Here is a 26,005-nt window from a genome sequence, read left to right as displayed (position 1 = left end):
GTCCACTTAAGACATTCTGCTGACTATAAGTAACTTTGCAACTACATGTCAACTTATTCTACTAACTCGAACCTAACAGTCTACTAATACTCCAATGAGAGTCAGTTGGCATGTAAGTTGCAAAGTTTTCACCATTATGCATGCAAAAAATATGGTAGGCCTATTGAATACTGAGTGAAATTGAACACTGGAAAAACTAATTTTGGTTAGAATTTATGTCATAGGTAACAAAACTCAAATGCAGTTTACAGTCTATATTCAAATCGAGTCACATTTATATGACCTATAGCACTTTATACAATTCAGATTTTCAAAGCAGCTTCACAGTAATAAACAGGAAAATAACAGTGTTAATTTTGTAAACTTCAATTATGAAATGAATTAAATTTCAGCTGCTCGACAGAAGACAATAGAATTATTATTCAACTCAATTTAGTTCAATGTTTGGAGTTTTTTATTAAGGTTATGGATGTGTACTGGACGCTCTGGCTGCATGCATATTATTTTATTCATTTATTTAAATTTCATTTGAATATTTTTTTGACATTGATATTCTACTTATATAATATATGATATATGATATTATTTCATAATTACGAGTGCTCTGGATTTTTTTTTAGCTATAGTAACCGAGTTTGGGGCGTCGATGAGAAAACATGTCGGCTGCAATGAATACAGCGATTAATTATATTATATTATATAATTATATTTTTTAATTTACAATAAAACGAAATCCATAAAGTTGTATGTACAAAATATGATAGTATTTTGCACCTTCATACATGTACCGGTAATAAAAACTTTAAAAATGCAAAACACACTTGATGCACATTCTTTATTCATCATTTTTGTAAAAGTAGAGTTAAAAAAATCTTTGCTGTATTTTTTTTTTTTTTTGTAGAAAATCAACATTGGCATCTTTTTCCAAACGCCGTGATTTGAACGCACCTGACGTCATAATAACAACTTCCCAAACTTGTTTGAATGCATCATAAATACACAATGAAGATGCAGCAGGAATAAGATTTATATTCGGCAAAGGACATTTTTTAAATTAAAAATAAAAAGTCAAATTAAAATAAAAAAATTAAATTAAAAAATTAAATTAAAATAAAAAAACAAAATTAAAATAACAAATAAATTAAAATTTAAAACATTAAATTAAAATAAAAAATTGAATAAATAAATTGAACAAGAAATAAAAATTAAAAAATTTAAGTAAAAAAAGAAAAAGAAAAAAAAAGTCATTTTTAACAAATTTTGTTTTCAAATTCGGATGGGATTAAGCACTCATGAAAAACTTTACCTAACCACCTCATGAAGAACTAGTCCTGTTCAAGTAAGGTTTAAAACTGTTAGTGATGGTACATGACTGATTTCTAATCATCTAAACTAGTCAAAACTTTTGTCGATTAGTGTGCAAGAAGAAAGCAAACCTGTTGTTTTATGTCAGCGATTGCTTTGACCTTTATCTGTTCACATATCAGGTGTGATTCTAGTTTCTCCTCTTGTTTTTAGTGATAGCTTTTCCTCTCGGGCCCCCGGCTCACCTCAACTCTCTCAGAGGGCTTAAGACTCAGTATGTGACAAGGCCTGAGTGACATCATGCGCTATCGGATGCCGGCGGGAACGCCATCGGATCCCAAACCCCCAGCAGTTGTTTGTGGGTCTAACGAGCAGGACTGAGAGAGGTGCTGAAGACACACACCGATATCCGATCCGCGTGCCATAAATCACACCGCCCAAGTCCATTTCAGCATGGAGGCCCTCGGGGGCCAAACATTTACACTCAGTGAAAGTCTGTTTGGGAGTTTAACAGGACAATCCCATCTCTAAATCCCAGCCTGACATTTGCTGTACTTCCTGTTGCTGTTAATGTGTGACATGGCGGTCAAATAAAAGTAATTAACCAATTTAATCCACTTAGTTATAGAAGGGACAAGTTGGCATTTTACATATTTATATACAAATACACTGCAAAAAAAAAAAAAAAAAAAAAAAAAAAAATCTACATCAGCATCCAATGAAAATATCTAAACATTCTTAAAACAAGATAAATTCACTTGAAAAGCTCTTTTTTTTTTTATTTGAAGTGACTTGCATTTCATTAGTGAATCAAACCCGTGAGAATATTTCAGAGAATATATCTTGATTTAAGCTTAATTTTCTTACCCTTTTTTCTTGTTTTAAGCACAAATTTAGTGATGTTCATGCTTTAAACATTAAGAAAAAACATTGCCAATGGTATACGAAAAACATTCTCTGAAAACACGTGGTAATATTTGACACAATTTTGCGTATGAATTAAATTTAGACAGGAAAACAAGATCCAATAACCAAATATTATTAAGATTTCTGTACCTGTTTCCTGGTCCGTGTCTTTCCCGTTCGAAGCTTGATGTACCGAGCAATTAGCTCATTCCGTCCTGAAAAAAAGAAAGAGAAAAGGTTTACATTTACATTTAGTCACTTAGCAGACGCTTTTATCCACTTACAACTATCCAACTTAAGTGACTTACAAATGAGGAGAACAATAGAAGCAGTTAAACTAACAATAGGACAACAATGTGTAAGTGCTATGACCCTTTTAGTCTAATGCAGTACTTGTAATAATGTTTTATAGATAGATAGATAGATAGATAGATAGATAGATAGATAGATAGATAGATAGATAGATAGATAGATAGATAGATAGATAGATAGATAGATAGATATAGAAGAGAAGAGAAGGTGTTAGTTTACAGCTTATAGTTTATAGTCAACATAACATTTACTATACAGAAGTATATGAAGTATTTCCCAGAGAATCACTGAATTAATTTCTGAACGTGACCTAATGAATCATTCACAATAAGACCAGGATAGAATTAAACAAACAACACACACACACACACACACACACACACTCTCTCTCACTCTCTCTCTCTCTCACACACACACACACACACAAACAAAATAATAATAAAAATATATATATAGATATATTATTTTTTTTAAATATTATATATATATATAGATATATTTATTTAGTTAATAAAATAAAACGAAATAAATCTATGATAAAATAAACAAAATATATGTACATTAAAACTTTACAAATAAAAAAAAGATAAACATTTTACTTTTGTTAATATATATATATACTGTATATATATACAACAAATGTAAATACACAACAAATAAAAACAATGTCGCAAACATTTCTCATATATATATATATAATAAAAAATATTTATAATAAATAAACTGAAAATTAAAATCGTATGTAGTTAATACAATTAAATAAATCTACGATAAAATAAACAATATATTAAAACTTGAAAAAATTAAATAAAAACAAGTCTGCCTTTGTTAAAGGTGCAGTAGGTGATCTGGGAAATGCTAACTTTAGCCTGCTAGCATTGAAAGCATACGATCTCCCTGCAAATTGCCGTCTAAAGCCACGCCTAGTCTAAAACACGCGAGCACACACAGACCAGAAGCGAGACGACCGGAGACAACGTTATTGGATTAAACCATGTATCATTAACCAGTGAGAAAACTTTACACTACAGTGAGTAACAGTACTACAACAACCACTGTAAACAACTGAATACTTTCTTTTTTTTGGACCGAATGCGATGATTGAACAAACATTTTATGGTCCTACGCCTTCCACGGACGATATATATTTATTTATAAAAATACATCAAGACCGCTTAATGCTATCAGGATATGAGGGACTTTCAACCAAATAACAAAACAAATTCTGTAGAGAATCACATATATTGCACCTTTAATATGAGCCGGTCACCATGACGTGAACACATGGTTGAACCGAGGCATTGGAAGTGTTGCCAGTGAGTTTGAGTAAGTACACTGCTAAAGTAAGACTGTTCACCAACCCAACCACTGCAGTGGCGCGACTGAGCAAGAGGTCATTCACATCATGTGTGTGCTGGGGAATTTATCCAAATCTAGACGAGATCTCAACGTAATCGCAAAGACCCGCCCCCTTTAGTTACTGTTGCTATGTCCGACAAGCCACGCCCCTCTCACATCCACTCCACATCGTGGAGCAGAGGAGACACTGACAACACACTGACTGACAGGACAGACCAGCTTACTTTTGAGTCTCAACTTTCAAATTTGGTCATTTTTGGTCAATGCTTTTTGTATTGGCTGCCTCCAGTTTCCCTTTGTTTTGCCTCCAGCTAACGCCGTGACGTAACTGTGACGCAAAAATGGTCATACCCATAGATATCCATAATAAAGGCTAGATGTCTTACGGCGGAGTCTCTATCGTCATCACCGGCGGCCATCTTGTCACAGGCAAGCTTTCTGGCGGGCTCTGATGTAAGATGAGTGATCAGCTCGAACACTAATACTCTTATCTCGTTTAAATCTTGACGGATTTACAAACGGTTTGGTTTCTTACAAAAGTTATTAACGTGGCTATAATTCTGGATGGTTATTTATTGATACACTTATTATTCATAAGTGTGCAGTGTCATAACTACATCTCTGACGTTTATAACAAACCAAACCGTTTGAAAATCGGTAGAAAATTGAGCAAGTTATGGTTATTTAAAAAGTACATGCACCATTAAAACACAATGTTACGAGTGAACGAGCTGCCTGTGACAAGATGGCCGCCAGTGCGGACGTCGACCTCCATTGGCCAGCAGCGCGGACAAGACATCTAGCCTTTATTACGGATATCTATGGTCATACCGCCCACCACTACATGAGTGTTCATGGATTTCTGTATCTTTGTTCGCACATTTTCATCACAGAGTTTTTCTTTGTTATACAAATATCTTCTATTTGGTCAGCACAACTTTGAATTTTTTTTTGATAAACCTATTTATTTTTCTAGTGATTTTTTTTTTACACAAATGTAAATTTCAGGGTGCTAAGTCCTACTTTTTAATTTTTTGTAAGGAACTGGACACTCAGTACATCCAGCAACTCCAAAGCTCTTAAAGGGATAGTTCACTTTGAAATAAATTTTTGGTATGTTTTAGCTTACCTCAAGGGCATCCAAGATGTAGGTGTCTTTGTGTCCGCAGTAGTTTACATTTTGATATTTTTAGCTCAAACCGTTCTTGTCTGTCAGTCATATAATGCAGGTCTATGGTCACCACCTCAAAGATTTAATGACTCGTAAATGTAAGTACACATTGATGGCCTAAGACACGAAACGAGCGGTTTGTGTGAGAAAACAAACAGTATTTATATCGTTTTTACCTCTTGTAACCACAGCCACGTCCAAGTGATCTGAGGGCGCGGGCGCTTCGGTCTGGAAGGGATCTCTTCCAAAAAAAAAAAAAAAAAATCAACGCTGTCTGTTGATATATCGAAATCGTCTTCCATTGTGATTTCCTGTATATCTAAATATGTTGAGATCTTCATACACTGATCTTCTGTATCAAATTTATAGGCAAGACAAGTAGTTTGTTTAGGCATGGTTTGTAGGGAAATTACAAACCTGCGCACACATATTCAAACGAATATAACTATAGAATCAATTTTTAATGCGCATGTGAACGCCATCCGGTCACAGGTTCGCGTTTAAAGTCTGTTTAGAGAGAACGCCGTCGTCTTAGTGGCCCCTAATGTGATAACAAATGATAATTTTGCTGGAAGTGAATCAATCAAAACCAACTTTAGCTGAAAATAACATTATTCAAAAATCGCTATAAAGCCAAAACAATCTCTGTTACCGTAAATTGTATGTTTATCTCTGTAAAGCTGCTTTGAAACAATCTATATAAATGAAGATGACTTGACTTCACAGTGAAAGGTAACACTTCCGAAATCTCTGTGTAAACAATGAGTGACGTACACGCGCGAGAGATCACTTCCAGACCGAAGCGCCGGCGCCCTCAGATCACTTGGACGTGGCTGTGTTTACAAGAGGTAAAAACGATATAAATACTGTTCGTTTTCTCACACAAACCGCTCGTTTCGTGTCTTAGGCCATCAATGTGTACTTACATTTACGAGTCATTAAATCATGTTTAATTTGGACTTCTCTGTGCATGCTCTTTGAGGCGGTGACCATAGACCTGCATTATATGACTGACAGACAAGAACGGTTTGACCTAAAAATATCAAAATTGAAAATACTGCGGAAACAAAGACACCTACATCTTGGATGCCCTTGAGGTAAGCTAAAACATATCAAAAATTAATTTCAAAGTGAACTATCCCTTTAAAACTATCTCACTGTGTCATTTGCATGATATTCTCCTGACTTTATAACCTGTAATTGTACTCTCAATTGTATTTACCCGTGGCATTGATTTATTCTGTATGTTCTTAGAAATGCAATAAAATAAAATGTAAAAATAAAAAACATTTTTTTTTTTTTAAGACATGAGTGTTCATCTTTTTTGAGATGATGCTTCTGCTGACATACGGGTCAGGTTGGACGAGGGTACGTGTGCACAGTCTGGACACCCGTGGTGAAGTGATGGCGGAGAGAGATACAGCAGCTGTGTGTGCTGTGTGTCAATGTTTATATGCCTTTACGCCTCCCATAAATCTCAGCGCTCATTCGTCCGGCAGGACTCCGGTTACTAGTACTAGTATCCGCTGATTTAGTACAGAAGCCCTCAACGCCCTCTTACCCGACTAAAACTAAAACACCCTCTGTTACCTCGTTTCCACCAAAAAAGAACAGGTTCGGATCTGGTGCTGGTTCAAAATTGGTTCAACCTTCTCAGAACCTGTTTGTTTTTCCACTGACTAGAGCATAGATATCCATAATAAAGGCTAGATGTCTCGTCCGCGCTGCTGGCCAATGGAGGTCGACGTCCGCACCTGGCGGCCATCTTGTCACAGTCAGCTCGCTCACTCGTAACATTGTGTTTTAATGGTGCATGTACTTTTTAAATAACCATAACTTGCTCAATTTTCTACCGATTTTCAAACGGTTTGGTTTGTTATAAACGTCAGAGATGTGGTTATGACACTGCACACTTATGAATAATGAGTGTATCAATAAATAATCATCCAGAATTATAGCCACGTTAATAACGCTTGTAAGAAACCAAACCGTTTGTAAATCCGTCAAGATTTCAACGAGATAAGAGTATTAGTGTTCGTGCTGATCACTCATCTTACATCAGAGCCCGCCAGAAAGCTTGCCTGTGACAAGATGGCCGCCGGTGATGACGATAGAGACTCCGCCGTAAGACATCTAGCCTTTATTATGGATATCTATGGACTAGAGAGCCCAGCGAACGACGTCGTTACGTCACTGTGTACATCGCCATACGTCTTAGCCCGACGTAAGCATGACGTGGTAAAAGAATGGTTCTAATCCAGCAAAGAGTTGGTGCCGCTTTGGAACCAATTTTCCGGCTCTCAAAATGCTTTGGTGGAAAAGGGGTATGTGTGGCTGTTTATGAAGAAAATGTCAGAGGAATGACCTTGTGTGCATGAGAGGGTCGACGTTGCTCTCCTCTCAGACCAGAGCTACAGTATAAGATGAATGTGGAGCAGAAATGTTTGAGTTCACATTTTCATTGAGCACAGTTTGAGATTTGTAGAGTTGAGATCTCTTGTAAATCTAGGTAGAGCAACCGTTTTGTCAGTCAGGAAAAGTGGATGAATTTGCTTGTGGCTTATAGGGTTCAGTTTGAGACAGGGCTCAACTCGCCTAATGTAGTCCGAGTCACGAACAAATTACTCTTATGAGCCTTTCTTTTTAGTGAAGCAAAAACATACAGAGCGAGTAGTGTAGTCAGAGTCACAAACAATTAGGTGTGTTGGACACTTTCTGATTCCCATAGTGTGCTGTGTTTGCATACTTTATGTGAAAAGTGAAGTGAAATAAATGCAATATTTTTCAAATACACAGATGTTTCAGAGACATTTTCATTCAATACTTTATGTACTGCATAATACAGCGTCTGTTTGTACAAGAATAAAGTTCAACATAAGCCTAATATCTATTTAGTCTATGTTTTTTTTATCAGTTTTATTTTGATAAACATGACACTAATAACATCGCGACTACATGACAACTAGTCTCAGCCTCAGACGTCACGCGCACGGAACGTTGGCTAAACGTCTGATGCATATGGTACACTTAACTGGAAACACTTCAGGAATGTCGAAGTCGTCATCTGATTGGTTGAATTTTATCGGATTTCCGAGGGGCGCGAGTGTCGCGTTTATTTTCGGTCCGCCGGGAAACAAAGCGCAGACGTGTGATTGCGGAAGAAAAACTGTTGTGTTTACATGAGTGACAATGAGCATTTATCAAGATCAGCTAAACGTAGGATTCTCAAAAGTATACGAGGTTCACGGGATAGACTCTTCAGGGTTTCCACGGGGTCTTAAAAAGTCTAAAAAAGTCTAAAATTTCAAAATCACAATTTAAGGCCTTAAAAAGTCTTAAATTTGCTGAAGTATTGTGTTCTAGGTCTTAAATCGTTTTAAACAGGTCTTAATTTTCCTTTCGTCCATGTAAATCTCATTGAAATGCTCCCGCAGCGCTTTGGGATGTTTTTTTTTTTTAGTCCGTGGTGTTGTAGTTCCTTATTTCGCTAGTCCAAATATAATTTGCTGTATTACGACTACAAAATAGACCATCATGCAACAGCCAATCGGCTTTGAGCTTTCGTGTTATTGGCGCGCATCAGATACCACAGACAGACGTAAAACGGATTTTATTCAGCTATGGGGAAGTGCAAGTTTAGCGATACTTGGCTTGAAAAATCTGAATTTCGTGCTTGGTTAAAGCCAGTTGCAAACAACGTATTTGAAGCCTACTGCTTCTTATGCAAGAAAGCTATTAAATTGGGAACGTTGGGTGTACGGGCGCTGGAGTTACATGCAAAAAGTGATAAACATCTAACTGCTGAGAAGGGTCTCCAGCAAACGACAGTCTTGTTCTTCCAAGTATCTGGCGGCTCCAGCACTTCTTCTACACTGCCTAGGCGAGGCCCACACAGTAGCTATGCAACTCCCGCAATCGACCTTTGTGTTGCTTTTGGATCAGAGCCAACACTAAAAGCGGAGGTGCACTGGGTTCTCCACACGGTGACAAGACACCAGTCCTACAGATCAAACGAGGAAATCGGGGAATAGTTTCAAACGATGTTTCCGGACTCTGACATCGCTAAATCCTTCAGGTGCGGGAAAGATAAAATGACCTACATTACGTGCTTTGGAAAAGCGGATTTTATGAAAACAGAACTAATTTCCAAAATCACGGGACCGTTCATGCTGATGTTCGACGAAAATACTATGTTCAGTTTGAATAAATTAAATTACTTTCCAAGTAATTTTGAGACGCGTTTCCTTTGTACGTTATTTTTTATGTCGTGATATAGGTCTTAAATTTCATTCATAATGGTCTTAAAAAGGTCTTAAAAAGTCTTAAATTTGACTTTGTGAAACCTGCAGAAACCCTGTCTTGAAGTTTTCTTCTCCTTCTTTGATTTTCTATGCTGACTGACTTGTTGCACGCCGGTCTGTTGTTGTGGGGACATTTCCACGCCCCGAAACGTGACGCTGAATGAAACGAACTGTATTGGTTGTTTTACATGTCGGTCAAACGGCCTTATGGGCGGGCCTTGGCCAAAGAAAGCTGCTATGAATTCCAAACCTTCAGTCGTCAGTCTGAAGGTCTGGCTACGCGAGATTACATGAAAAGAGATTTTACTGTTTTAAAAAACATAAAAGGCGGAGCTACTGAGGGGTCATTTGTTCACAGGGGCGGAGCTACAGAGGGGTCATGTGTTCACAGGGGCGGAGCTACAGATGGGGTCATGTGATCACAGGGGCGGGCTACAGAGGGGTCATGTGATCACAGGGGTGGGGCTACAGAGGGGTCATGTGATCACAGGGGTGGGGCTACAGAGGGGTCATGTGATCACAGGGGTGGGGCTACAGTGGGGTCATGTGATCACAGGGGTGGGGCTACAGAGGGGTCATGTATTCACAGGGGCGGAGCTACAGAGGGGTCATGTGATCACAGGGGTGGGGCTACAGAGGGGTCATGTGATCACAGGGGTGGGGCTACAGAGGGGTCATGTGATCACAGGGGTGGGGCTACAGAGGGGTCATGTATTCACAGGGGCGGAGCTACAGAGGGGTCATGTGTTCATAGGGGCGGAGCTACAGATGGGGTCATGTGATCACAGGGGCGGAGCTACAGAGGGGTCATGTGATCACAGGGGCGGAGCTACAGATGGGGTCATGTGATCACAGGGGTGGGGCTACAGTGGGGTCATGTGATCACAGGGGTGGGGCTACAGAGGGGTCATGTATTCACAGGGGCGGAGCTACAGAGGGGTCATGTGATCACAGGGGTGGGGCTACAGAGGGGTCATGTGATCACAGGGGTGGGGCTACAGAGGGCTCATGTGATCACAGGGGTGGGGCTACAGAGGGGTCATGTATTCACAGGGGCGGAGCTACAGAGGGGTCATGTGTTCATAGGGGCGGGGCTACATAGGGGTCATGTGTTCACAGGGGTGGAGCTAGAGGGGTCATGTGATCACAGGGGTGGAGCTACAGAGGGGTCATGTGTTCACAGGGGCGGAGCCACAGATGGGTCAATCATATCAACTCTAGAGTGAAAACTGAGACAGTCACCTGAAACCTTCACACACACACACACACACTGCACACACTGTCCACCCTGAGGGTCTGAGAGGGGCCGAAACAAAGTTAATGTCAAGCAAAGGTGCAGCAGCTCCCACAACGACCTCATAAATCCATAACCTCCCACTCAACCTCTCTCTCTCTCTCTTTCTCTCTCTTTCTTCTCCTCCTCCTCTTCACATTCCAGTCATTCCTGATCTGTGAGTCCTTCAGCGTCTGGTCAGCTCCAATAAACAACTAACACACACAAGCACATTATGTGCAAACACAGACTTATAGAAATCACACATCACACACAAAAATAAAGGTTCCAAAAGCGTGTTTTCGCAGCGATGCCATAAAAGAACCACTTTTGGCTCCCCAAACAACTTTTCTTTTTTTTTCTTAAGAACTTTTTTTCATTATTAAAGAACCTTTTGTCCAAATTTAAAGGCTCCATGGATGTTAAATGGAACCATAGATGTCAATATAGAACCTTTACATTTTTAAGAATCTCCTCCAAGATTAAATAGAGAGGAAATGGAGACTTTTGGCTTCTGAGATGTTTCTCTTTCTGCACCGTCAGTTTGTCAAACATCTGTGGAGCGACAGATAGAGAGCGGGCACATCTGTGCAGCAGACGGCCTCCCGAGGGTCAAGAAAGGGCACACTTAGGGTTCAGGACAGTGAGAGTTCACTGCTGGGGATCTCAAAGAGAGGAACATGAGGAGCGAAGAAAATCAGAGAAAGACTGACTTTCTGCATACAAATATCCTACAAATGGATGTAAATAAAAGACAAAATAAATCAATAAAAAAGACAGCAGAATATATAAAACATACATTAAATATGGTTAATAAATTAAATCAATAATACATATATATACTGTATATATATATGTACAAATTAAACAATGTTAGACTAGTACAAAACAGTACAAGGTTGAAAACTAACAAAAACAAACAAAAAAATTATAACAAATTTAAACTGTTAATCATTTATTAATTTATTAAATGACAAAATAAAATCAGATAAAATTATAAAAAGACACCATACATAAACATAAATATTGTAAATAATAAAAAATAGTGCTGTCAAAACGAATAATCGCATCTCACATAAAAGTTTGCACAATATACAGTATGTGTGTGTATATATTATTATATTTATATTTATATACATATTATGTGTGTGTGTGTGTGTGTGTGTCTGTGTGTATTATATAAAAACGTATCTTATATAAACACAAACTTTTATGTTAAATGTGATTAATCATGATTAATCGATTTGACAGCATTAAAAAAATAAATAATAAATAAATCTATATTTAAATAAAATATTAATAATAAAATAATGTTATATAACTTTGGTTGAAACTAAAACTTATAAAAAGTTTCAGTTTAGACCAGAAAACACACAAAAACAAAGAACGGATAACAAATGTAAACCATTGATCATATTCTACACGCCACTGTATTTATTCATGCACATATTCAGATTTGACCAATCACATTACGCCAGATCAAGATCATGAATGTGCATCTGTTCCTCACATCATATAACTTATATTCAGGACTAATGTTGTGGTCCCACTTTAGTTGCATGGAAAAGAGCTGCTCATATCAACAAGCGAATATGATATGGGTTTGGAACGACATGAGAGTGAGTAAACGAAGACAGACAGACGGATGGATGTGCGACACCTTTAAGACGAAGCAGAAACTCTGATATTCTTCCTTGAATACACACATTTAAGAGTGAAAGCCGGTGTGTGTGTGTGACCAACAAGCCTCCTCAGAAACACCAAAGTGTCCTGCACTGATGACCTCTGAGGGGCCGCGACCCCAACGTGACCTTTGCAAAACAAAGAGAGGGAATGATCTTCAGCAGACCAGCACAAAACACACTGACTCATTAGAGCACTCGGAGACCTCAGACATAAACAAACCTCTAACGTGCCTGTGAAAAATCGAGCCTATGTGAGGGACGGGTGGCTTTTTCCATCTGTTGGACATGAGGCAGCTAATGAACGTTTACAACAGTATCTCAATACACCCATTGACTCCTGTGTGAGTGAATAGCATACTACTACAGTTACTAATGTGCATTGTAAACCGCATATATCCCACAGTGCAGTGCACTGAATGAACAGAAGTATTGACAATTTCATGACTAATTCTTTTATTGGACAGCAAAATGTTAAGATTTTTTCCCCACTGTAAAAAAATTGTTGATTCAACTTAAAAAAGTAAGTGTTCGTGCTGTCTTCAAATTTTACGTTTAGTCAACTCAAATATCCAAGTTGTCACTTAGTTCAGCTTCACATTTTAAGTTGACTAAGCTTAACATTTTTAGGCAGCACGAACACTTACTATAACAATCCTTTTTACAGTAATTTAAAGAAAAAATTATTTTAAAATGTAAAATTGCACATTTTTTTTTACTTATGGTGGATGAATATTATAAAAACATGTCCAGGTCACACTTTAAAATGAATTTGATAAATAAAAATGTTCATTCAATTTTTTTGTACTTTTAAATTGGCATTATTTTCATGACAGATGAACATGTTTTCAAACTGTATATTTTTTTTGTATTTCTGTGTTTTTCATTAGATTTTTTATTACTGTAATTCAATTATCTTTTTATTTAAATCAGTAAAAATGTAATGCCAACAACAATTATTAACGTACACCAAAAGCTTGTGATTCGTAAGATTTGTTTTTAAAGAAAATAATATTTTTATTCAACAAGGATGCATTAAATTGATCGAAAATGACAGTTTTGATGTTACAAATTATTTCTATTTCAAATAAATGCTGTTCTTTTGTACTTCCTATTCAGCAAAGAATCCTGAAAAATAAAAAGTATCACGGTTTCCACAAAAATACGAAGCAGCACGACTGTTTTCAACATTGATAATATCAAAAATGAGCGTCAAATCATCATATTAGAGTGATTTCTGAAGGATCATGTGACACTGAAGACTGGAGTAATGATGCTGAAAATGCAGCTTTGATCACAGGAATAAATTACAGTTTAACAATATATTCACATAGAAAACACTAATATTGAACTGTAATAATATTTCACAATATTACTGTTCTTACTGTATTTGTGCTCAAATAAACGCAGCCTTGGTGAGCAGAAGAGACTTCTTTCAAAAACATAAAACAATCTTAAACTTTTTTACTTTAATTTTAATATCATTATTTTTTCTTGACTTGACTTGTTCGAGATTTTTTTCTCATTTCAATAATACTAATTTGTGAAGAAATAGTGCTTAAAAATGTAAACTTAATGAAAATCCTAAAGGCCTTAAAATAGGCTTCATTTTCGCTATATTTTGAGGTGGTTTGGTGCATTTTATAGTGAAATAAAGCGTAATTTATTCAAAAGCTGTCTTCGCATTCTCACGAACTCGTAAGACAAAATGCAAAAATGTTGTACGGTCTGTAATGTGATTTCTGAGACTCACACAGCTGGGATTTCTCATTCAGCACACATCCCATATTCCTCACAAAAATGTCCTTTTAATGACAAGTCCTGATTTTCTGAACAACTTCTGAACAGGTGGAGAAGTGCTCCATTATGTGGGTACTTATCTTGCCACGGGATGCTTGGGAGCCATTAAACCATGGCAAATGTATTTCCTTTCAGCGGCTGTGTGTAATTTTACGGGTCGGGAGAGTGAATGCATTACGGTACAGTGACGACGAAAGCCAAGAAATGTTTTCTTTGGCAAAGCCTGTTGAGTTTTCACCCAGCACACCAAAAGCCAAACAATCTAAGTGCGCTGGTACGCCTAGCTGGATAATAACAGCCAGTGAGTTTCCATGCAAATATGCCACAAACACCAGTATAGAGGAAGGAATGGCGGTGGAGGAATTTGATCAAAACCTCTGGAAAAGGGTCACGAGTGCATTGTGGGAATTCTCCTCATTCTTTAACCACTGTAGATTGTCGCTATTTGCGTGATTATCTGAAATTGCAGGGGCCAAACGCAGCCATGAAAGAAGCTCTATCTGATTTGCGGCAAACACTCCAGGGTTGAGGTTTCTCTTATAGCTCAAGACATTATAAAATGTTCAATGTGCTTCTTGACCTCGGGAACACTGGGAAGCAGGCCGTTTCCAAAGATAGAAGTACAGAACCTTATATATAATGTCGAAAAAGTACAAGGACTAACTTTTTGCATCTAAAATCTTAACCTTGGGTTTGAAACATATTGATAAAGCAACGTTTTACACTTGTAATTGTTTAGCAGCAATTGACAATCAAAAACTGCATCAGCGTTAATCTCATTAAATATTCATGTGTTTCTACAGTTGCTTTCAAATCTGGAATGGGAAGATGAATGATTCAGAGTCAGATTTTAATCAATTAAACAAATAGTTCATTAATAAGTTAAAAAAAGGAGTAAAAAAGGAGTGTAACATAAAATTCATAACATTTATACAGTATATAACATACATATATTTAATAATATATCATTTAAATTAATTCAAACTCATAAAGACTATGAGTAAATGTTAATTTTAATTTTGGTGTGAACTCTCTGTTGAGAGGTGATGAGTATTGATGGATAAGCATGATGAGTGAATTGTCTGAGCTGATAGTGGCTGATGCTGAGCTCCATGTAATCCAAGTGTTAACACCATCTCTCTCTCTCTCTCTCTCTCTCTCTCTCTGTCTGTCTGTCTCTCCTTGTGTGCTGTAAATCCAGTCGTGTCTGCGTGCATGAGGAGAGGCAGCTGGAGGTGAACTGAAAGGCAACACACACACAAACTCACTCAACGGGGTCGCGAGCGGGGGCCGCAGAAACAGGTGCTCTGCCCCCCACCCCCCCTCCCCCTTTTGTGTTTATTTGTCCCTCTCCGTCGCACATGCTCAAAGGGTAAACGTCCAGTCTCGTGTCGGGTTACACCCTCTCTGCCTTGAACTCGGGGCTCTGGATGCCCATGGCGTGCCATTCCGGACAAGCTTTACCGCTCCTAAACTACCGGCCCCGATAGATCCACCCCAGATGCCCCCTACGACCCTCCCTCTCCACCGATATTGACACTACTTTATGAAGATTGATAAAGTTTCACAGCTGATGGGAAGATGACAGACACACACATCCTCTCACTCTCCTTCTCATCCAGTGTTCGGTCCAAATCAAGCTGCACCAACCCATCATCGGGTCATTTCTGGCCATCAACAAGTCCGGATCACACAGACAGACATTTATAGTAAAAACACACATTGGTTATAGGCTATTTATAGCAATTCATATACAGACTAGAGCTGCACAACTAATCGAAATAAATCATATTCAGACATTTCGATGCATCACAACAACTAAAAGCAGCGTTTGCATCAAGAGCATCATGCATTTGGAAATGTGATTGTGCATTACAGGCTCATGTTATGTTCTGGCAGCTTTTTTTCTGTTCGCAAAACTATTAAACAATTCAAAAGGTTTCTTTAGAGTTTGACTGACTTGTCCTTGTAGACATCTGAAAATCCACACAAATCACCTGATACTTCAGCAGAATTGTGAATTAAGGACGGTGTGATAAAGAAATAAATTCAAACATGGCCTTGATAATAAGTTAGTGAATAACCTTTGGTGGAAGTATGCGAGCATCGGTTTTTGTTTGTCCATTTGAATGCTTTGGAAATTAAAAAATTTGGAAATATTTGTTTTTTATACGGTATTTTCAGAAAGGAATATAAAATATAAAACATAATAAAAATCTGACTGTGTAATATTACTGGTTATTCATGCTGTTTTTTGTTTTGTTTTTTTTGTCCAACCAACCAACCAACCCAGTCAATCAACAAATCCAGTCAACCAATCAATCAACCCAATCAATCAATTAACCAACAAACCCAGTCAACCAATCAATCAACCCAACCAACCAATCAATCAATCAATCAATCAATCAATCAACAAATCAATCAACCAACCCAATCAATCAATCAGCCAATCAATCAATCAAACAAATCAACTAACCAAATCAACCAACCCAATCAGTCAACCAACCAATCAATCAACCAATCATTCAATCAACCAACCAACCCAATCAACCAACCCAATCAGTCAACCAATCAACCAACCAATCAATCAACCAACCCAATCAACCAATCATTCAATCAACCAACCAACCAACCAACCAACCAACCCAGTCAATCAACCAAACATTCTATCAACCAACCAACCAACCAACCAACCCAATCAACCAAACATTCAATCAACCAACCAACCAACCAACCAACCAACCAACCAACCCAATCAACCAAACATTTAATCAACCAACCAACCCAATCAACCAACCCAATCAGTCAACCAATCAACCAACCAATCAATCAACCAACCCAATCATTCAATCAACCAACCAACCGACCCAATCAACCAACACCAGTCAACCAATCAATCAATCAACCAACCAATCAATTAACCAACCCAATCAACCAACCAACCAACCCAATCAACCTACCCAATCAGTCAACCAATCAACCAACCAATCAATCAACCAACCAATCAATTAACCAACCCAACCAACCAACCCAATCAACCTACCCAATCAGTCAACCAATCAACCAACCCAATCAATCAACCAACCCAATCAACCAATCATTCAATCAACCAACCAACCAACCAACCAACCAACCAACCAACCAACCAACCAACCAACCAATCATTCAATCAACCAACCAACCAACCAACCAACCAACCCCAGTCAACCAATCAATCAATCAACCAACCAATCAATTAACCAACCCAATCATTCAATCAACCAACCCAGTCAACCAATCAATCAATCAACCAACCAATCAATTAACCAACCCAATCATTCAATCAACCAACCCAGTCAATCAATCAATCAATCAATCAACTAACCAACCAACCCAGTCAACCAACACCCACTATATTAGTACTTTTAAAGTACTTTTAAGGAATAAATATTTGGGGGAAAAAGAAAAGCCAGATGTTTTCAGATGTTTGGGAAACCACATTAATATTTCCCCGTGGTGCCAGTATTGGTGCAGAAATCTCATCAAAATCCCTGATTGGCTGCAAAGGAAAATACAGAGAGGGAAAAGGGGAGGGGCATACCGTACATCTTGCCCTCATCGGAGAGAATGATCTTGCGTCGGCCACAGGGCGGATAGATCGCCAGCGCCTCCTGAAAGCTCTGCTCGATATCCGGACTCCACACACCCTCCGCATCGTTCTCCAGAGGCTTGTCCAATCCCTCGCTCAGCTCCTCGCTAGCGCCCCCCGGAGAGGACGCCGAGACCCACTCGGACGACAGGATGGTGATGGAAGAGCAATACGATTTCCGCTCCGAAATCGCTCCGTGGCGATTAAATGATGGGTTTTCCCAGATCTGGAACAGGGCAGAAGCTCGATTAGGTCATTGCACTCACATTGATAAATTTAGGAAAAGTAGAATGTCATTTTTTTATTACTTTAATTGGTAAAAATTAAATGTAACTTAAAAATGTAACTTGCTTTTTATCAACCTAATTTCACTGTCAATCACACTTATATTCTTTGAGTTAATTGAATACTTTTATTTACATTGGTCTAACTTAATTTTACTGCATTCCAACTTAAATGTATTCATTTTTCCCAAATCGTTTTTTTTATTACCTGTAAGTAAAAACCTCAATCTTAAACATAATATTGCTTAAAATAACTGTTTTTTCATTATTTTTGCTGTTTTTTTCTTCTTCTTCTGAAAACGGAATAATTAAATTATAGCTAAAATGAATACAAATCTATAGTTTTATAACAGTTTTTATAACACATTTGCTTAATATTCTTGTGGCTAGTTAGCAAAGTTTTGTGTTAATGCATTGGCGCGTTAATTTCTGAATTCGTTAAAGTTTATCGGGAAAAATGGTGCAGAACGCCAGAAATTCATTAAGTGACTTTTGTGAGACTTGGTATAAAAATTCACTATTTTCCCCAAAAAACCTTAATGAAGATGGCAAACAGGAAGTCAGGAATGGTATCTTGGTACGGCTTTTAATTATTTACATGAAACTTCATATCAAGCAATTGTTGTGACAGCAAAATAGTGAAAATGATGTTGAAAACCAAACATTCAGTAAGTAACTTATGCGAGACTTGGTCTGAAGATTTAAGATCGGACAAACTCTTGTGGGAGTAGTAGCATAAAAAAGGGTGTGAATCCATTAAAAATGGCGGAAAACCTTACATATTGTGCCTTTAAGATCATCTCTGAAGATAAAAAAAAAGATAAAAAAAAACACAATTTGCTATTACGTCATCCAGATTAGCCATTGCTATTGCAGATGTTGCTATATTACACGGTGGTTCCAGTCGGGTATCATGACGGCGTGAATGAGGCGACCCCCAGTCATCAGCATTCATCAGACAGATCTCCAGACTCCATAATCCTACTTGGAAAAAGCGTTTCGGTTCCGAAATCACATTAGTCGGGGACACAGAGTGACACCACGTCTGCAGCCTCGAAACTGCAATGAGAATCGGCCTCCAGCCAGACAGCGCTATTTTAAGAGATCTGATCAGGGGTCCCTCAAAACAAATGCACACACTTCGCTACTTCGTGAGTTTAACAGCATGTGATATGAAGAGAGATCCATGTACACCAGGGGTGCAGAGCTTAGTTTAGTGGATCGGGTGTTTAAGAAGGAAACTGTGGCTCTCCATGAACTGAGTTTGCACCTAAACGATTAGTTACACGCAAGTATATGTGTTTCTCAAACATTTCGGTGCAATTCTGGGAATTATTGTATTTGTGAGTGTGTGAGCCGCTGAGCAAAGCTTTACTCTGAGCTTGACTTCCTGTACAAAACTCACTCTCACTCACAGATCGGACCCTTGAAGGTCTGACCGAGACTAATGCTCGATGCAGAACTGACTACAAAATAGTCAAAAAACTACAAAATACAGCACCAACATCAAACATTTACACACTCTACGACTACACAAACAAAACAAAAACTGTATATTTACTGTAGTATTTATAAATATATTGAATTAACTTTTTATATTTGCAGTTTCATTTTAAATTTTAGTTTAAGTTTTAGTAATTGTATGTCCTTTGTCATTTTTATTAGTTTTTTTTTTAAAATATAATATTTTAGTAGCCTACTTCTAAACTTTTAATTTAAAAACTTTAAACTTTGCAACATTTCGTTTATGTTTGAGTTTTCATGTAATATCTATATTTTATTTCAGCTTTATTTCAATTACCAAAAACTATTTTTGGTTTTGTTTTTGTTTTAGTCAAAATTAACAAGCTGGTGGCTTCAGAATATCTAAAAATCATATTTTTGCTGTTGTCGCCATATCATACGCTGTGCATTAAAGTGATTTTTTCCATGGTTATAATGGTTTTAAGCCATTTTGTATTGTGCATGACTCAGAAAACCCCTTAACCATAGCAAAATCACACAACAAAATGATAGATTATTGCTTTAGTTTAAAATGAGTGTACATGTTTTTATACACACACACAAGTAAATGGTGTTGGGAAGAATTTAAGTGATAGTTCAACCCAAAATTCAGAAATCATTCACTCATCCTCATGTTGTTCCAAAACCAGTATGATTGTCTTTCTTTTATTTATTATTTGTAATTTATATATTTAAAAAAAAAATAGTATTATTTATTTTTATGATTTTTTTTTTAAATCAATGGGGTCCAATGTTGTTTGGTTCCAAATGTTCTTCACAATATCTTCTGTTGTGTTACACAGAAGAAAGATCGTCATATACTGTAGGTTTGGAATGACAAACAAAAGTTGAGTAAAAGACAAAACCTTTCCAGTTTAAACACACACACACACACACAGAGAGAGATGTACATTCACGTGTGTGTAACAAACATACAGAACAAACACACACCAACACGACTCAAAGAGCATAAAAAAAAACATAAACACAGAAGAAAATCCACTTTAATCAGGGCTGGAATGTGAAGCTGTGAGTCGCTGTGAACCATCACACACACACACACACACACACACACACACACACACACACACACACACACACACACACACACACACACACACACACACAGGATATTAGCTATGGGCCGTACATTAATTTAAAGCTCATATTGTTTGACCAATAACAGTGTAGCCGGAGGAGCGGTCGGCTCTGATCAAGAGTTCCTGACACACCGCGAGTGTTTCATTAAGAGCGTCTCTTATAACAGCGTGCTAATGTGATAATAGCACTAAAACAACACAACTGCCTTACAGGTTAAACGTGGCTAACACTGCAGCAACGCAAATACAACATTGTTTTAATGGTACAAATGTTACAGAATTATGGCACTAAACAAACTGCTACCACGGTCTTTCAGACATGTACTGTGGTAATACCATGGTAAACTTGCATTAATGTTGAAATATCAAATTATACTATTGATTTATCACCACAGCACTTTTATGTGATGACATTAACATTGTAACCCTATATGTTTTATGGACATTTACCATAGCAATACCATGTGTTGGGGATATATACCATAATTTGATGTGATTACACACACACATAATACACAAATTATAAAACGTCTCTATCATATGTTCTATATGAACTGTTAAAATTCAGGATTAACTTTGAAAAGCAGGTGTGTGTGTGTGTGTGTTTATGTCAGACAATTCCTGATCCTAACAGCACAATACACACACTGACTCATGCAGATATTCACACACACTTCCATAAACACACACATTTGTATGGACAGCCTGCTGTGTGCGTTTGTTTTAAAGTAAGACTGCAGAACGAATCTAGAACGCAAATATTGATCACGGGTCACATTCAACCAATTAAACAGCATATGTTTTCTTGTTTGCACTTACATCTTCACAAGATAAAAACCTAAAAACTAAATGCAAGAGTGTGCCAGTTCACCTGAACTCAGACACAGATGAGGCCACGAGTAAACGCCACTTTATGGAGCTCTAATGAGGCCTGATGCTGCGTTTAATAATGCTTCCCTGTGTTTTAATGATGCCTTTTATTAAAATAACACCATAATTCCTCCAGTGCCGCGAGCAGGTGTGCACCGGCCTCATTCCACCTGTTACGCCGGGACAATATTATGTCCCCCGGGCACTGACTCCTCACCCCAACACTCGAAATATTTACCCATGAGGCCAGCTGGCAGAGCGACCGCTGCGGTCATGTGCTCTTTAAGACCCGCTGACACTGACAATCACAGTCATTCTGATTGTCTTAGGATCATTCATTAACATCAACAATAACAAAAAAATAACAAACAAAAAAAAGACCCAGAGAGATCGACGAAAACATACAAATATGCAGTAAAAAATGTGGATGTTTCTGATGATCTGTGCTTGAACATTAATGTTGTTGACAAATGCAAATAATCCATTGATTTTCTTGACAAAACTAACATTTTAGTGAAGGAAATAATTGTGGACTCCTTAAAAAGAAAGAAAGACAAAAGATGTTTTGATCACAACATTACTCCCAGAGTTTATCACTTTTCTATTATTTTACCAGAGTACAAAATGATTGGTGCCCAAACCTTTGACAGACAGATAGATAGATAGATAGATAGATAGATAGATAGATAGATAGATAGATAGATAGATAGATAGATAGATAGATAGATAGATAGATAGATAGATAGATAGATAGATAGATAGATAGATAGATATTTTAGTGGAATAGGCTTATTAGCCTACTTGCAGAAAAATAGCCTAAATGAATAAACATTGGATTACAATTATTTAAAAATACAATATTTTATATACGGTAATATTACTATTTGATTGCTATTTTAGCTTAAAACAAAACAATAATAATAACCTTTACACAGCTACAAATGTCTGCAGGTGTTTCTCCGTCACATGAAGCAGTTTAATAAGTGTGGAAAAAGTATATCATATTTAAAAAAAAATGTATATTGATTAATATATTAAACAGGCAAGTTCAATAGATCAATATAATTCTTTTTTATAAATATGATATACTTTTTCCACACTTATTAAACTGGTTCATGTGACGGAAAAACACCTGCAGACATTTGTTAGTATTTAAAGAACCAATTTTACGTTTAAGTTTCTAATCGCGATAATAATGAAGGAACTGATATTCCCGCCACACGCGCTCCTGCTGAGCACCCGCGCGCCTATGACGCGATTAAAGTTCCTCAGAAAGTTTCCGGACGTTACCTAGGAAGTCGCTCCAGTGAGGCAGAAAAAAGAACGAGGGAATTCGGTAAAAATTCCAACAATTCCAAACATTCCATTGTTACATCACATTTCGTCATCATGTGTCAGAATAACCACTTCAATGAGCTCGTTTCCCGGCTGTTCTGAAATATGGTTATGTGAGGTGAAGATCTGTACAGCTGTAGCTACGAGTTCGTTTACTTTACAAAAAAATATTTAAAATAAGTACACAAACAAATGCCACTTTGAATTATGCAAATAAATAAAACTCTTACCTGTCTGCGGCAACAGTAGCCTAGGGTAAATGAAGTGTTTTAGGGGTAAAATCTGCCTGAGTGACTGGAAGCGCGCGAGGAAGGCTGGAATTTCAGGAATTGGCTTCAGTATAACGTGAGGAGCGGACAGGAGAGAGAGAGAGAGAGAGAGAGAGAGAGAGAGAGAGAGAGAGAGAGAGAGAGAGAGAGAGAGAGAGAGAGAGAGAGAGAGAGAGAGAGAGAGAGAGAGAGAGAGAGAGAGAGAGAGAGAGAGAGAGAGAGAGAGAGAGAGGGAGGAGGGGAGGAGGGGAGGTCTCGGGTTTGGAAAGGAAAAAGGAGCAGTCTTGGTGTGGAGAGAAAAGGAAATAAGCCTGGATCCAGAGGGATTCATATTGTTCTGGTCAGTATGAGAGACTGCAGTGTCCTAAAAGTCATACAAAAGAAATAAAACCCCACTCTTTCTTTATGTTAAGTATTAAAAGATAGTTTTAACCAAAAACAATATAAAGATAATGTTGTAACAATGCTGAAGCAGCTGTTTTTTTTTCGTTTTTTTTTTTTACATTGATAAGAAATGTTTCTTGAGCAGGAAATTATCATATTATAATGATTTCTGAAGGATCATGTGAAAATTCAGCTTTGATCACAGGAATAAATTAGTTTAAAATACATATACATATGGGTGTGTATGTGTGTGTAACAATTATCACATACAAACAAATAACATATATATATATAGTCTTTTTTTACGTTATTAGTGTGCAATCTTTACTTCTTGTGTTTCTTCATCAGTGTATGTGGGGGAAGTAATGATAATTACTCAGCCTTTTCTAATTACGCTCCTTATGTATGGAATGAACTTCAGGGTATATCATATATGAAATATTTACCATCTTTAGCTTCATTTAAAACCCTTTTAAAGTCTGTTTTCATAGAACGGTGTAAATGTTTTAACAGTTGATTAGGATTAATATTGCTTCTCAGATATGGGTACTCTTGTTTTGTAGTTATGTTGTGTCATATTACTTTGTATTTTTGTTTGTGCTGCCTATCTTGACCAGGACTCCCTGGTAGAAGAGATATTGTCTCTCAATGGGACCTTCCTGGTAAAATAAAATAAATAATAATACTACTAATAATAACTGTTAATGTGTTTTGTTATTATAAAGTAAGATCCCTAATGTCACTTCCACCAGAAAAAGCACCAGAAAATACCATGGTACTACTATGTTTTACCTTGGAGTAGCATGTAAATACGGTGGTACATGCTTAATGCTCTTTAGTGACTACTAACACTGCCAGCTTTTTTCAAAGGGTAAAATCCTCATTTGGAGAATTGTGGTTCTAGCATGGTACAATAAATGCTTTCAAATAAGCGTTCCTTTGTAGTGAATTATTGCCAAATTCATATAGCAATTTATTTACATGCAACTCCAAGGAATTAACATTGTACAAAAAAATAACCATGGAATGAGTGTTTATTTGGGGGTGTTGGACAGTATCCATACTTGTTCCTGGTGTAAAGGCAATGTCAACAGCTCGACTGGTCTGTTTTTAAAAAAGTTTTCAATGAAAAATATCAGAGACGTTGTTGTGTGTCCAACAGGTTCAGGAGCCCTCCACAGGACGCCAACAAAACTGCACCTGAAACACACTCGCTGTGTGCACTACCTAAAGATGCAAAGGTTAGAAGACGATCCCAATCCAGTGGAACATCCTGCACACAGTAAGATCCAGTAAACATCCAGTAAACATGAAGCAAATGAGATGGTGACACCACATCCAAGACTCCAGATCCACAGGAAAGCAGGTGACCAGGCAAGATCTATGGTTAAAAACAATTCTGACGCCAGATAAAATCCTAGTGAAAACTGTTTATTAAGCACACTTAAAAAAAGCAACTCTAGTGGTGTTCCTGAAATGTACCGAAGACCATCTCCAAACTCCAGCTTTGTTCTGGTTTTGGGTCGAGAACCTTTTTTTAAATACCAAAACAAATGTATAAATTAGGAATTAATTCGGTCACAGTGGCGCGTTTCTCGGCAGTCTCGAGTCTGTAACGACGTGCTACGATAAATAGACTAACATCATCATTTTGAATTTTATTTAATTTTTAAGGGAAAACATATAAAGTTTTACAGAGGAAGTCATAAAAGTCGTATTATTTCTAGAAAGAATATAAATTAATTTATAGCCTCCTGTTTCAGAAGAAGTTGTACACTATCTCTTAAAAATGTAGAAAACGAGAGAAAGAACTGTACATATATAATCACCACTTCTGTTACAATAAAGTTCTTTAAGGTCCTTGTGGTTTGGTGAACTAGAATGGACTGGGTTTGTTTCCGTACAGTGTTTCGGCCCATGTTTTCCTTGACTTTGGTCCCGCCGGGTCTCCGTAGCCCGTCCTGATGGTCAGGTTTGGGTCAGACGATCTAACATGATCATGCAACACGGCTAGTGAAGGCATTTCTCACTTTTTGGACAGGAATTTCATCTTATGTCCTAAGAGAAAGAAAGAAAGAGGAAAGAGAAATGCTCAAAATCCCACCCAAACACAACTATATAATAATAATCATTATTCACATCACAAATACAGGCCCGTTAGATTAAGGCTGTGTTCAGAATGGAAAGGCTTCCTTTTATAATGGTTCAACTGGTAGTGCCGAAACTACACTGCGGTCACATGACTGTGTAAAATAAAGATATTTTGTATTTTTAAAGCTTTTTAAAGTCAAATTCAGCAGGTCGCATTGTGGGATACAGTATGCGTGCTCTATGCAAAATTATAATATCTATAAAATAAAATACACAAGTAATAAAATATACACAATTATTTTATTATATTATTAATATAAAATTAAATATTCAATAACATTATTAAATATGAATGTAAAATAATACTTTATATATACACTCACCGGCCACTTTATTAGGTACACCTGTCCAACTGCTCGTTAACACTTAATT

The 26,005-nt window shown here is 37.3% G+C and overlaps 2 protein-coding genes across 2 annotated transcripts in view; both read right to left on the bottom strand.

Moving 5' to 3' along the window:
- Window positions 1-21,769, bottom strand: part of LOC130106476 (transcriptional enhancer factor TEF-3-like) — a 44,518-nt gene extending 22,749 nt beyond the window's left edge. Inside the window, exons 1-3 of the mRNA XM_056272607.1 lie at window positions 21,733-21,769; window positions 17,690-17,980; window positions 2,362-2,426 (exon numbers count right to left, since the gene is read on the bottom strand). Coding sequence (XP_056128582.1) covers window positions 2,362-2,426; window positions 17,690-17,980; window positions 21,733-21,769 — 393 coding nt within the window. The remainder of the gene's footprint in view (window positions 1-2,361; window positions 2,427-17,689; window positions 17,981-21,732) is intronic.
- A 3,358-nt stretch (window positions 21,770-25,127) lies between these two features.
- si:dkey-82f1.1 (DENN domain-containing protein 2A) overlaps window positions 25,128-26,005 on the bottom strand; it is a 55,427-nt gene continuing 54,549 nt past the window's right edge. Inside the window, exon 20 of the mRNA XM_056272558.1 lies at window positions 25,128-25,540. Coding sequence (XP_056128533.1) covers window positions 25,509-25,540 — 32 coding nt within the window. The 3' untranslated portion in view covers window positions 25,128-25,508. The remainder of the gene's footprint in view (window positions 25,541-26,005) is intronic.

Source organism: Rhinichthys klamathensis, unplaced genomic scaffold (assembly GCF_029890125.1).
Source record: "Rhinichthys klamathensis goyatoka isolate OS25496 unplaced genomic scaffold, OSU_Roscu_1.1 h1tg000341l_1, whole genome shotgun sequence".
In the NCBI taxonomy this organism is placed as follows: domain Eukaryota; kingdom Metazoa; phylum Chordata; class Actinopteri; order Cypriniformes; family Leuciscidae; genus Rhinichthys; species Rhinichthys klamathensis.
This window is presented reverse-complemented; position numbering and strand designations above follow the sequence as displayed.